This window comes from Ostrinia furnacalis, unplaced genomic scaffold, assembly GCF_004193835.3.
Source record: "Ostrinia furnacalis isolate ACB-3 unplaced genomic scaffold, ASM419383v2 OfSCF1862, whole genome shotgun sequence".
NCBI classification, from domain to species: domain Eukaryota; kingdom Metazoa; phylum Arthropoda; class Insecta; order Lepidoptera; family Crambidae; genus Ostrinia; species Ostrinia furnacalis.
The window spans coordinates 1376544-1390695 of record NW_021132101.1 but is presented as its reverse complement, the minus strand read 5'-3'; the positions used below and the strand labels follow the sequence as shown (position 1 = coordinate 1390695).

The 14152-nt window shown below is 38.4% G+C and overlaps 1 protein-coding gene across 1 annotated transcript in view; it reads right to left on the bottom strand.

Moving 5' to 3' along the window:
• LOC114353904 (rotatin) overlaps positions 1-14152 on the bottom strand; it is a 43121-nt gene that overhangs the window by 19126 nt on the left and 9843 nt on the right. The window contains exons 17-22 of the mRNA XM_028306053.1: positions 13595-13844; positions 11311-11483; positions 10789-11055; positions 10003-10223; positions 4657-4801; positions 3974-4104 (exon numbers count right to left, since the gene is read on the bottom strand). Coding sequence (XP_028161854.1) covers positions 3974-4104; positions 4657-4801; positions 10003-10223; positions 10789-11055; positions 11311-11483; positions 13595-13844 — 1187 coding nt within the window. The remainder of the gene's footprint in view (positions 1-3973; positions 4105-4656; positions 4802-10002; positions 10224-10788; positions 11056-11310; positions 11484-13594; positions 13845-14152) is intronic.

Genomic DNA, 14152 nt, shown 5'->3' with positions numbered 1-14152 from the left:
CTCAACTGTGGTTGATGCAACGACTATTGTTATATTAAACGTGTGCTAAAATGCCAATTGAATTGAACCATCAAATATAAATAACAATCGTCTAGATGTTTAGCGCTTGTTTTGATTTTTAAACAATGCGCGATATTTCACTGTTCACTAGCTGGCATTGACTGACCACTTTTCATAACAAGTTGCGGACCAACCACAAGAAATACAATGTAATCAGAGCTACATAAAAAGCATCAGCGTGGTAATTTATTATGGATGTCCCACTGCTTACGATTTTATGTTCTAGAGTCACATTGTTTCAAATTATACAGCGTGATGTTGTTCACAAATTGACAATGTAGGTGGTCCCAATCAAATTGTAATGTACCTACCAGTTACAATGTATAAATAATTCATGGTTTATTATTAGTCTAAGATCCCGCTATACAAGGACCTTCACCGAGATGCTTATTTGATGAAACATATTTTATATTCAATTTAACATGTCAATAATTATATTGCTTAAGGGTTGCCTAATAAATTTCAGTCCAGGATATGATTAATTAATCATTAAAAAAAGTTTTATTTTTAAATATTTCATCGGTTTGATTATTAAACAAACTCCATACCAATCGAAAGTATGAAACCCATAGAATATGCAAACGTTAGGTTGCCTATTCTTTTCCAGTCATAACTCTCGGGTTGCCAGGTATAAACAGGTAAATTGATAGAGCATTTTGCATCGGTCTGATAATTTAATCAAATATAAATGAAAATAAAGATTATTTCATTATGAACACGGTGGTATAGGGTTGCCTGCGAAAAATCAGTCCTGAATGACGGTTGTCGAATTTTGTAAAGTGAAATTAAAACTGAAAGGTGACATTTTTCGAGTAGTTGGCAACATTTGGGAAAGACGAGTTGTATGAGGCGTTTGTGTGTCTTGTCAAGAGGTGTCGCTTGGGTGAAGAAATTTCTCCAGTGTTGCCATGCTTTCGGAGATTTGGTCCAAAAATGTCGAAAGTGGAAATAACGACTTCCGGTCAAAAATTTGGATGACGCCTCCTGCAAAAGAGTCGTACAAATGACATTTGATCATTTTCATCTCGATCACCTGGCAACACTGGCAGCTACGGGGAAAAGTATTTTTTTTTCGACATGGGTGTCTTTAAAGTTAAGGACGGACAGAAGGAGATATGGCAGAAAAAATCCAAAAATGGGGTTTGGTCGGTTATACGACCCAGATTATGGGAAAAATCCGAAAATTCAGAAAATCAAGATGGCGACCGAGTGAGCGGTCATTTTGTAAAAAGTTTCAGATTTCTGATTTTTCAAATGCATTTTTTGGGCAGTTGGCAACATTTGGGAAACTCGAGTTGTATAGAGCGATTACGTAGTTTGCTAAGGAGTATCGTTTGGAAAAACAACATTTTCCAGTGTTGCCATACTTTTTGCATTTTTCGCTTAATCTAGACCATTTTCCGCGCCGAAACCCATTTTTACTTTTTTTCTAACTTAAACCAATCCCGTGAAACAATTCCTTAAAACCACCCAAGTCCCAAAATTTTGTGGCCCCGTAACTGCCAGTGTTGCCAGGTAATCGAGATAAAAATAGTCAAATGTCATTAGTTTGACCTATTTGCAGGAGGCGTCATCCAAATTTTGGACCAAAAGTCGTTATTTCCATTTTTTACATGTTTTGACCAAATCTTTCAAAGTATGGCAACACTGGAAAATGTTGTTTTTCCAAACGATACTCCTTAGCAAACTACGTAATCGCTCTATACAACTCGAGTTTCCCAAATGTTGCCAACTGCCCAAAAAATGCATTTGAAAAATCAGAAATCTGAAACTTTTTACAAAATGGCCGCTCACTCGGTCGCCATCTTGATTTTCTGAATTTTCGGATTTTTCCCATAATTTGGGTCGTATAACCGACCAAACCCCATTTTTGGATTTTTTCTGCCATATCTCCTTCTGTCCGTCCTTAACTTTAAAGACACCCATGTCGAAAAAAAATACTTTTCCCCATAGCTGCAAGTGTTGCCAGGTGATCGAGATGAAAATGGTCAAATGTCATTTGTACGACCCTTTTGCAGGAGGCGTCATCCAAATTTTTGACCGGAAGTCGTTATTTCCACTTTCGACATTTTTGGACCAAATCTCCGAAAGCATGGCAACACTGGAGAAATTTCTTCACCCAAGCGACACCTCTTGACAAGACACACAAACGCCTCATACAACTCGTCTTTCCCAAATGTTGCCAACTACTCGAAAAATGTCACCTTTCAGTTTTAATTTCACTTTACAAAATTCGACAACCGTCATTCAGGACTGATTTTTCGCAGGCAACCCTATACCACCGTGTTCATAATGAAATAATCTTTATTTTCATTTATATTTGATTAAATTATCAGACCGATGCAAAATGCTCTATCAATTTACCTGTTTATACCTGGCAACCCGAGAGTTATGACTGGAAAAGAATAGGCAACCTAACGTTTGCATATTCTATGGGCTTCATACTTTCGATTGGTATGGAGTTTGTTTAATAATCAAACCGATGAAATATTTAAAAATAAAACTTTTTTTAATGATTAATTAATCATATCCTGGACTGAAATTTATTAGGCAACCCTTAAGCAATATAATTATTGACATGTTAAATTGAATATAAAATATGTTTCATCAAATAAGCATCTCGGTGAAGGTCGTTGTATAGCGGGATCTTATACTATATTATTGTATGGGCGCGATAAATCGTAAAATAATAGTACAGTCATCTGTCTTTTTCTAATAATAAAACTTTGAATAGGTACTTGCAGAACAAATCAGTACACGCCACACAGGACTCCGATAAATGAATGAATCATTTGTTACAAACTGAATGAAAGTCCGGTCAGGGATGATATTTCATTTCAATTGATAACGATATAAATTACAAAATTCCAACTCTGCGTTGTTTAGGTACGAGTATGTATAGTATGGTCATATCTATTGTAAGTGTACTTACTATGAATTATCTTTTTAATTCTAGTTAATTCTTACGTAAATATTTTACTATCATTGTAGAATTAGAAAATGTTTATCAGTCAAAATGTATAATCCGCATTCCATAGAATGACTACTCTATAGCCATATGGCTACAAAGAAACTTACAGCAGGGTGGAGTGGTGGAACCGAATGGTCAATTGTTTTGACACACATGGAAAGGCGGTTTTAAAAATGTCGTTATCGAAAAAAACAATTCCAAACCCCTAAAATTATTACAAGGTATCGGGGCAAAATAGTTAATTGCTGCTATTATTATTGTCCCGTGAAAACTTGATACATATAAAATTGCATTTTATCCTCAATAAACATTTTCCGCTTTCGAAAAGTTTTTCGCTTTCGAAAAGTTTTTCGCTTTCGAAAAGTTGCGATAATTTGTCACAGAAAAACATCACAAGTAACTTTTGCAAATACGAGTCTAATAATATTGTTAGTGTGTGTGGATATCGCATGCACGTATAACAATAACGGGTGCACCTCCAAAATAGCGCCCGAACAAGGAACGCATAAAATATGTAATGGTACCACACGTCACGATAAAACCGCGCGGCCAGTGTCCGCGGGCAGTGCATATTATTTGTAGGGATTATGCTATACTCAAGAATACAACACACGTAACATAACAACGGATTAATACGTATCGTATAATTAAACTTTTTAACAACGTCACCAGACCAATTTCGGCGAATGGGGCAGGATATTTCTATCACTTACTTCCGTTTAGCCAAACTTAGAAAGAGTATAAAATATTAAAACTAGTCAATCAAGTCAAATCTTTTTGAGATTAACATGCTTTCCAAAAACAGCTTAAGTTCCCCTAAGAGTCAACTGCATGAAAATGTTATTCTGCATCGGGCTAAGGAACTTTTATTCCCAGAAACATGCGTCATAACGTCCTGTAAACACGTGTACATTAGCGTTACGTAACTATGGCAACACTTACGTCACAATGCGGGGACGCGCGCGCCGCGATCGTAGCGAGCAGGGAAGCCGCGCCCGCACGGCACACGTTAGCTTCGCGCCGATTGCTCAGGATACGGGCCGCGAAAGCACAGAGCGATTCTTCTTGTATTGCTAAATGTGAAAGAATAGAGATGAAAACATTTTGCTAATACAAAATTTAATATTTGAAAATTGCGATGAAGCTGTACACAGCTTCTACTATCGGATACATCCGATCCTACTCTAACTCCAAACGTGGACCAATATGTCTGGAATTCGGATCGCATTTAGTTTTCCTAGCACTTTGGCTATATTTATCGAGGTAAAAGCTACTAAAAATATGATTTTACTGTTAATTAATTACTAATTTAATTTTCCGGGATTAACTATTTCTTTAGAAAAGATATCTCTTTAAACCTTTCGTTAATGATGTCAACTATCTATATCTCGAATCGAAATATGTGTGTAGTCCCTCTAAAAGTGTTCCTAACTATAATAACATGGGGGCGTAGTGCGAATTTACATCAAACGTATTCGATATCGAGTGCGTAAAAAATTACATCATACAGCGTCTCTAGCGGATATTTTCAAGAACTAAAATCTTCATAGGTTTTTTTTGACGCACTCGATATCGAATACGTTTGATGTAAACTCACACTACGCCCCCAGACCAAGCTCACTCACCCTGCATCAGGTGCGGCATCAGCTGCGGATGGTGCGCGAGCGCAGCCATGGCTGCAAGCGCAGCTGCTCGCAACTGAGCGCTCTGCGCCGCGCTGCAACCTACTACAGCTTGCACCGCTTCGCTGCTCCACGCTTCGCACCATCGCTGATCAAGAAAATATTATTTCATCAACGATCAAGGTCATTTAGTCTCCATGTCTCATTGTCCCTACTGCAGTAGGCCTAAGATGCGCGTCGTGATAACTTTTATCGACGTCAAAATTTATGGGCAAAATCGATAAAATGGCGTGATAACCGCTTATCGCGGCGCGCAGCCAGGGAGGTAGATCCCCTCGCTGACCCTGCTCGGCGGAGAAGGTTGGGCCGGAGGCGACGTGCTTTTGCGCGTCGTCTGTGACACCTAGTCAAATACTAGTCATAGCGTAAGGTCCATTATGAGTGCCGGCGGATAGACCTTTTACACCTACCCGCTGGCCTCCATTGTATATTATGTAAATATAGATAAGCACTTTGTACATTTGTATATATCATTTGTATATATCATTTGTATATAGTTGTAAATCTCCGAGTGGTCAGTTGCATTACAACAAACTGTAACTATAAAAATCAAAGATGGCGTGGTCGAAGTTGGAGTCTGCACGCATAGCAGACGGTCTGCGCATAGGTGGAACATGTCGGGTAAGGCCTCGCTACACCGGCTCCCATCTGTGCTCAGCGAGACGGAGATGGTGGATTTTTAGTGGGTAGGCCCCTCCCTTCTGGAGGGGAGAGCCCCACATAACCCGCCGCCTGACCACAGTGGCGGGTATGCAACTCAATGCATTTTTACCACCGAAAAAAAAAAAAAAAAAAGGCCTACAGAAGGACCTTATTAGAGGAGGTTAATAAACCTTTGTTTGTCACCTGTCATCCGCTTTGCAATGGAGGGAAGTCGAACCTTAACTTCGAACTCCGATGTTCTTCTGATTTATTTTCTTGCAAGTCCAATGACAGTTTAACTTTCACCCGAGACAAACTTGACCTTCACTGGTTGAGTTTTATTGGCGGTCAAGCTATGGATCCTGGCTACATAGAAGTTGCAGCGGTGGGAGCGAGAGGTGGGAATAGTCCCGTTATTGCAGGAGGACGACCTTCTTTAATTTACCAGAGGCAAAGGGTGGATTTGGTCTACACTCCCCACGCTACTCAGACGAGTTGGAGAGGTCCCGCACTCGCGTATTCTACCTTAGCCTCTTCTTAGACTTTCATTTACATTTGGTAATCTGACTTTTGACAGACTACCAACAGAAATAAAAATAAGTTTATTTCAAAATATTTGTATGATATGGGCATTATGGGCTGTAAAAACCGAAGTCAACACTCTAGTGACATCATGAGCCAACATTAGGGTTATTTAATTTAACGCTAACTAGTGCGAATCAAAAATTTTGGCAGGGGAAAATCCAAAAACAAACTCAACTACAGATGTGTACATGATTTGACGAACACACTATACACACTGAATTCTAGTGACAGGTTGGAATTTGAAAGTAACTATTTATTATAATTTATAGCCCGACCAGGAACATAAAAACCCTGGCATAGAGGCGCCTCAATTGCATTTGATAGTGCAACACTGAGTACAGTCGTACCTGTGTTAAATTAATAGGATAAATTTATGTATCAGGATTCAGGATTACGGGCTAATTTGATATTTTCATAAATTAACGAAAAAATATTATTAAAGGTAACCTGGTTTATAGCCTGACCAGGAACATAAAAACCCTCGCCATGTTGCGGAAAACTAATGGTACTAATTTCTTTTAATGGCAACAGTAACTGAAAACTTCATTGAAATGTCACCTTGCATGTCAGTCTATTGCTGTCAAAGTGTAAACAAACTTTATTTTAAATGTGCGCAATTGATTTTGTGAATTAAATTGCTAAAATCTTTTTATAGTCGTGAAAGAAAAGTGGTTCACAATGTGTTTAAATATTTGTCGAAGAGAAATACTAAGGGTTCGGACAATATTTTCATTGAATAATTATTCCGACAAGGGTGTCAAATTGACTGACATGTTTATCGTATAGTACAGTCCACTATGAAAATTAGCTGTGGTTTGTTTCAACTACCTATTTTGAAGAGTTTTGTCACTTTCTAAGTGTTGAATTTTATGGAATTGGGAAAGAAGTACCGAGTTTGAAGCGTTCATGAGCAGACATTGCAGTTGAATATTCAAGTTCTGAATTTGATTATTGATGAATAATAAAATAAATCCTACTAGCTCGATTGATGGTTTCATTTAATTTATTTAAACCAGGTTACCTATAATAATATTTTTTCGTTAATTTATGAAAATATCAAATTAGCCCGTAATCCTGAATCCTGATACATAAAGTTAGCCTATTAATTTAACACAGGTACGACTGTACTCAGTGTTGCACTATCAAATGCAATTGACGCGCCTCTATGCCAGGGTTTTTATGTTCCTGGTCAGGCTATAAATAAATTAAATGAAACCATCAAACGAGCTAGTAGGATTTATTTTATTATTCATCAAAAATCAAATTCAGAACTTGAATATTCAACTGCAATGTCTGCTCATGAACGCTTCAAACTCGGTACTTCTTTCCCAATTCCATAAAATTCAAAACTTAGAAAGTGACAAAAAACTTTAAAATAGGTAGTTGAAACAAACTACAGCTAATTTTCATAGTGGACTGTACTATACGATAAACATGTCAGTCAATTTGACAACCTTTGTCGGAAACATTATTCAATGAAAATATTGTCCAAACCCTTAGTATTTCTCTTCGACAAATACATTAAGTTAACACATTGTGAACCACTTTTCTTTCACGACTATAAAAATATTTTAGCATTTTAATTCACAAAATCAATTGCACACATTTAAAATAAAGTTTGTTTACACTTTGACAGCAATAGACTGACATGCAAGGTGACATGTCAATGAAGTTTTCAGTTACTGTTGCCATTAAAAGAAATTAGTACCATTAGTTTTCCGCAACATGGCGAGGGTTTTTATGTTCCTGGTCAGGCTATATTGTCTTTATTTACCACACTGGCTGGAGTGATAATATTATGAAGATTTACCTTTTCAACCGACTTCAAAAAAAGGAGGAGGTTCTCAATTCGACCCGTATGTTTTTTTTTTTTTCTATGTTTGTTACGCGATAACTCCGCCAATTATGAACCGACTTGAACAAATCTTTTTTCAGCGTATAGGTAATACCTCAAGGGTGGTCCCATTTCAATTTAATAGTAAAAAAAACAACCCCCAAGGGTGGAAAATTAGGGATGAACTTTTTTATACGCAATATCTCCGCCGATTATGAACCAATTTGAACGATTATTTTTTTGTTGAATAGGTATTATCAAAAGGGTGGTTTCATGCGAATTTGAAGAAAATATTTCACCCCCAAGGGTGGAAAATTGGGGATGAACTTTTTTATAATATACATTAAGAATATGGTCTCAATGTACTGCCTACCTTCAGCCTTCAGTGGTAACATCAAGGTAATAATTAGTTAACTAAAAAGCAAGAAATAAAAAAAAAAAAATTTTATAAAAAAAAAAAACTGACTCCAAAAAACCTACACTAAAAAGTAGAAAAATAATTACTAATTACCTACTTATTTATTAGGACGAATACGATAGGTAATTAGTAATTATTTTTCTACTTTTTAGTATAGGTTTTTTGGAGTCGGTTTTTTTTTTATAATTACCTATAAGAATAATCATATTACATGTTATAATGTAAAAAAAAATTATTCATGTTGTATTTTTCAAGTTCAAACAATAACACTAGGTACTATTAGTTAGGTATTAAATAGGAACTAAATCAATTTTATAAATAAACAGGCGCTTCATGAATTGTGTCACCGGAATTCCCATGTAAGTTCTTATACTCACGACAATACAAATGCACTTAAGATTACATTATGATATTCTAAGAAACTTCATTCGTAATACCATGTATATGTCACCGTAAAATTGTGAATTTCGTCAGATTCACTGCACAACAGCATTTCTGATGATTGGGTTATGTTACATGATATTAGTCCAATTTTTAATGACGATTTCAAATCTGTGATTGAAATATCTGTATCAGCTCTGGTTAAAAAAATATGACACTTGGGTCTTTTTGTAAAAAAACACTCTTTTTTTAGAGATGATCCTATTTTATGAAGTTGTTAAGTTGAAAAAACTTTCTTTTATTTGACTTCCTTGCTGATGCTGAAGGCAGACAGCTCTTCTGAATGATTTAACAGCAGTCAGCCATCATGTGTGCATTCCAGTGGCCCTGATAGCGTCCCTCTATCGGACGAAGGCCCTGGTGGATTTGCTCGCCATGTTCTTCACTTAGATCCTTAAGAGTTGTGATAAAATTGTTCAGGTGATTGCGAAGAGAGTGTTATTCGATGTTTATATTACATCCAACCAAAAAAACATGTTTGTAAGTGACTCATACGTTGTTCGATGTGTAAGAAGCAATAAAACGACACAATCGCATCAAGTTTGGGTTTGGTTCAATTTTAATTTCTAAGATGGGTCTGGGTGTTAATATGTATAATAAGTTTGTATTTACAAAAAAAATGTATTTAAGTATGTTTATATCCGTTTTCTAGTGAGCGGACACTGTGAATGTACGTCACGCGGGGTCACGTGACCGTCGGCGGGACTCAATATTTAAGCGAACTTTGAATGCCTATAAAATCATAACTACTGGGTATTTTTGAATGAAATAAAAACTAATGTATTTGTAAATGTAAAAGCCTAACTGTAACATAGGTTTCAAGTGGTTTTGCATACCTAGTAACATTCTCAATTACAATCTAACCTAACCTAACCCACTGTTAGTTTACAATCTAACGCGTTATATTATAAACTGACAGAGTTCACAATTTCACGTTGACATATATAAATGCGAGACGATTACCGGGAACATGGATAAATAGTAAATAGATATCGAGTGTTTCTTGATAGGCTCTTGACGTATTTTTACAGAAATCGGGTGATGACACGTCATCAAGGAATGATCAAAAGATCTGTAGATATCATGATAATATTTTATCTCTGACAACATTCTTGATAATGATTAATTGATAAATAGAGAAAATTGGATCGGCCGTTCAAAGCTGTTTGTTTATTTGTCCTGTATCGCCAGTGTAATAAAATCAGGGAACATTATTTCGTCATCAAAACTATTTCTTGCTTACTATTAACATTTACTTGCTAATTTATCTGTAGGTAAACTTCTTTGCGCAAATAGGAGTGATAAAATAAAGGCTTTCCTTACAAAGTACGTTAATTGCAGTCACATTAGTTATAGGGTTGTTACTCACTTGAACCGGTATTCCTTCTTGATGTGCCTGCTTCAATAGAGAAAGTAGAGAGAGTATGGCATCCAGTCGACACGCGTGTCCCTTCCTCCCTCCCCCCGATGCGCAACCACTGAGCGTTTCAGCTATGATCTTGAAGCATTGCACTAGAGTGTCTTCAGATAGCTTGCAGTACCGAGAATGCAATACGTATCTTATACAACGCATCAGTTCGTTAAGGTATCCTGCAAGACATTTTCTGAATCAAAATGTGACGAGGATGAACCTGAAGTTATCTAAATCTAGATTTTAGAAAACGCTCAGTATTCTTATCGTATCCAATCGTCTAATTTAAAAAAAACACAGATCAATTAAAAAACATAGTGGCATTTAGTGTTGTGCTTGTGCTTGTACACTTGTGGTTTGAGAAACAATGGATGGCAAATAAATAAAGCATCCTCAGACATTTGTATGTGTACTGATAGGTATGTGTCATGTAATCAACTAAACAATAAACAAAGCGAGTATATCCATACAATCCGTACAAACATACTTAAAATGTTTCTTTGTCAATGCATAATTATTCAGAGAAACACAAAACACACATTATACATAGAAACACCAATACAAACAGATATTATGTTCATGCACACTGCACACAAATATTTGCAATGTGCGAGGATTGAATAAGCGACCTCCAGCATTATTATGCTGCGAAGCAATAGGCATCAAGTTTATAATTGAACTGAATGAACGAACAGGCATAAAATACGTATAAAAAGATTCGAGCAAAAACAAAAGAAAACTCACCTAAGGCGTGAAAATTTTTCAAATCTATTCTCGATAGACACGCGAGCAGTATCTTTAAAAGACTCTCCAGTTTATTGCTGTCATAGTCATCATACTCCAGCAGTTTGACGCATCGCAGCAGAACTTTCACTATGTGTATGTGGAGTTGCGTCACTTCCACGCCATCTTGCGGCGTCTGCTGGGGAAGCAACTGATCACGGCTAAGCAGCGATATCACGGACGTGTCGTTGCCGATGAAAGATGACTTTATCCAGGACATTGTTCCTCCTAAGACAATAAAATAAATAGGAAACTTAATGTCACTTCTGCCGCCCGTCGCGCGGTGATTGTGCGAGCGCGACAGAAATATAATTACGCGCGTGCGATAATGATGGGTAGATTGGGGTCATTGTACGAAATTCTATCTGCTCGGCGACCGGACTTAAGTAACAAAATAATAATTTAGTGTGGATTTTCTTTAAATAGTGCAGAAAATGACATTTCTAATAATACTAAGTATTAAGTCTGATACTAAATAATTACCTTTGCTAGGCACATTGTCCATATAAGCGAGTATGAAATGCATGACTGCAGTCAACAACGCTGCATCTCGGATAGAAGCGGGCGGAGCGCGTAGGAACCGGCGCATGTGTTGCCATGGCAACGCGGCAAACTGCTCCCCCGTCACCGAGGAGCGAGGCATGAGGTGCGCATAACTGGTAAGACAAAATAAATATTAATACATTTATGGAATCAATACTATTTTGTACAACGGTTCAGCTTGACTCCGGCTACTGATGAGTTCTACAATCGCAGGACTAACCGCAAAACGATGTCTTACTCCCATCTTAATGATGCGATGCGGCAGCTGAGGTTAGCATCATTTGATGTTCCAAACCGAATACAAAATGGTGATCCTTCAAGAAAAAAAAAGATAATACTCTCTCGTGTTATGCATTGGCATTTTTTCACGGATAGCAAGAGAGATACTAACTTTTCCAGCAAGCAGAACGCGTCAGACACTTGTGCGTGCGACGTTGCATTCTCCAACGCCAGCAAAGCGGCAGCGGCGGCGTGTCCAGGGCTCGCAGTCCACATCGGGGCGCAGCGCGAAAGAACGCTAAACGCAAGCTGTGCGGGCGCATCATCCGGTTAGCTCCAGTCACTATCACACGACTAGCAGATGAATGGAAAGAGAAGGTAAATAGGTCTACTAATTTCTAGTGACCGACCGAATATTCGTTTTCGTTTTCGGCCATTTTCGGCCAAAAAATGGACATTCGGCCATATTTTCGTTTTCGGCCAAAAACCAGCCGAATCTTCGGCCAAACCGAATATCAGAAATATGTGAATAAGATGGTGACGTTTATCGTTCCGATATCTTCGGAAGTGAATCTGGTGCACATATTATGGTTCCAATCAGACTTGAACGGACGCGGTATTGTCACACTCTTTTGAAGTTTTGAAGTGAGGTTACGTTGTAAAGACACCCTTTACTTTCAGCGAGAATTTTCCAAGTTCAAAATTGAATACAAATAAAACCAAAGAGTTTTCATTAAGTTTAATTGTTTCAAAATAGAGTAATGCGGATTTGAAACACGCCATGAGTCACTGGTCGGGGAGCCTACAGAGCGTTCGCAGTTGAGCAATAAGTATTTGAAATGTATTGTCGAATGATCGATGAATGTCTGATACCACAACTGCAACTGCATCCCGGTCAACTACTATTTCAGCAAGAAGGTGTCTCACCACACACGAAGAGTACCTCGATGGAGACACCGAGGACTATTTATTTTTTTTTTCAAATAAATGATCAGCACGTACAGGGACATACCCTAGCCGCCTCGGTCACCAGATCTCACACTATGCGACATTTTCTTGTGGGGATATCTCAAGTCAAAAGTTTACAGCAAACAATCCTTAAATAATTCAGGTTCTGTAAGAAAATATCCGCCGTGAAATTGCAGGAAAATTATTAGCGCGATTTGCTCTCGCATAGTTGCGAGTGTAAGGGTCCGGCTGTGAGAGTGCCTATAATAAAACGGGTATCATTTAAAAGACATTGCCTACAAAAAAATAAATCCGCATTGTTAAACTCCAGTTTGCAATAGTAATAAATAACAAAAAATCGTTAATTTATTTGTATGAATCATTTTTGAAGTTGAAAAATTCCCACTGGACACACTTTATTTCTTCTTCACTTCCCAATATTTCAATATACACCGGAAATAATATTCTACTAAGAATTCATAAATCAATTTTTTGTGTTTTAATGCCGGTTTTCTTTAATCAATCCTTATCCTAAATGCAAGCTGCGCGGGCGCATCATCAGGGCACGCGGCTCCGGTTACCTCAAGTAGTCACTATCACACGACTAAGACTGGTTTTAGTGTCACGCGGACTGTCAGTGCGGATCGCTCCGATTTGTATGAACTGCTAGTGAGCGGAGCGGTTCCTCCGGACCGCATTACTCTAAAACGCTCCCTAGAAGTTCATACAGATTGGCCGTGCGGAGCGGGTCCGCACCGGACGGTCCGCGTGACACTAAAACCAGCCTTACAGATAAATGGAAAGAGAAGGTTACATAAGTTTACTAACTTCTCCAGCAAACACAGCGCGTCAGCCACCTGTGCATGTGACGTTGCATTCTCTAACGCCAACAGCGCAGTTGCGGCGGCATGACCAGGGCTCGCGGCCCTCAGTAGAGCTCGGTCTTGGTCCGCAGGTCGCAGCGCGAGCGGCGCAGGGGGCGGGGTTAAACGCAAGCTGCGCGGACGCATCATCAGAGCAGATGAATGGAAAGAGATGGAAATACATGTCTACTAACTTCTCCAGCAAGCATAGCGCGTCAGCCACTTGCGCGTGTGACGTTGCATTCTCCAACGCCAACAACGCAGTAACGGCAGCGTGTCCAGGGCTCGAGGCCCTTAGTAGAGCTCGGTCTTGATCCGCAGGGCGCAACGCGAGGGGCGCGGGGGGCGGGGGCGCGCCGCACAGGACGCGGGCGCATCCCTCGTAGGCGCACCACCAGCGGACGCGTATCGTGGAGCGCCACGCTTCGTCTGATGTCAGCCATTCTGAATAGAAGTGGCTTAATAAGATATTTTAAAAATAAAGGAGCTTATTACAAAAAGTTACAGGCGTTGAACACATGCATAAATTGATATTTGTATAGAAATGACATTTTTTTAAATTTGTAATAACTCTGTAAGGACTGATTTTACAACCGTCGGATAACATTTAGCTGAAGAATAAGTTTGGCACATTGACAATTTCAGTATGGGAAAATAAAAAAAAAAAGATATCTGACGATTGAAAAATCTGCCCTAAATATCTTATGTCCAATATGCCTAAGATGCGCGCCGCGATAAGCGGGTATCAAGCC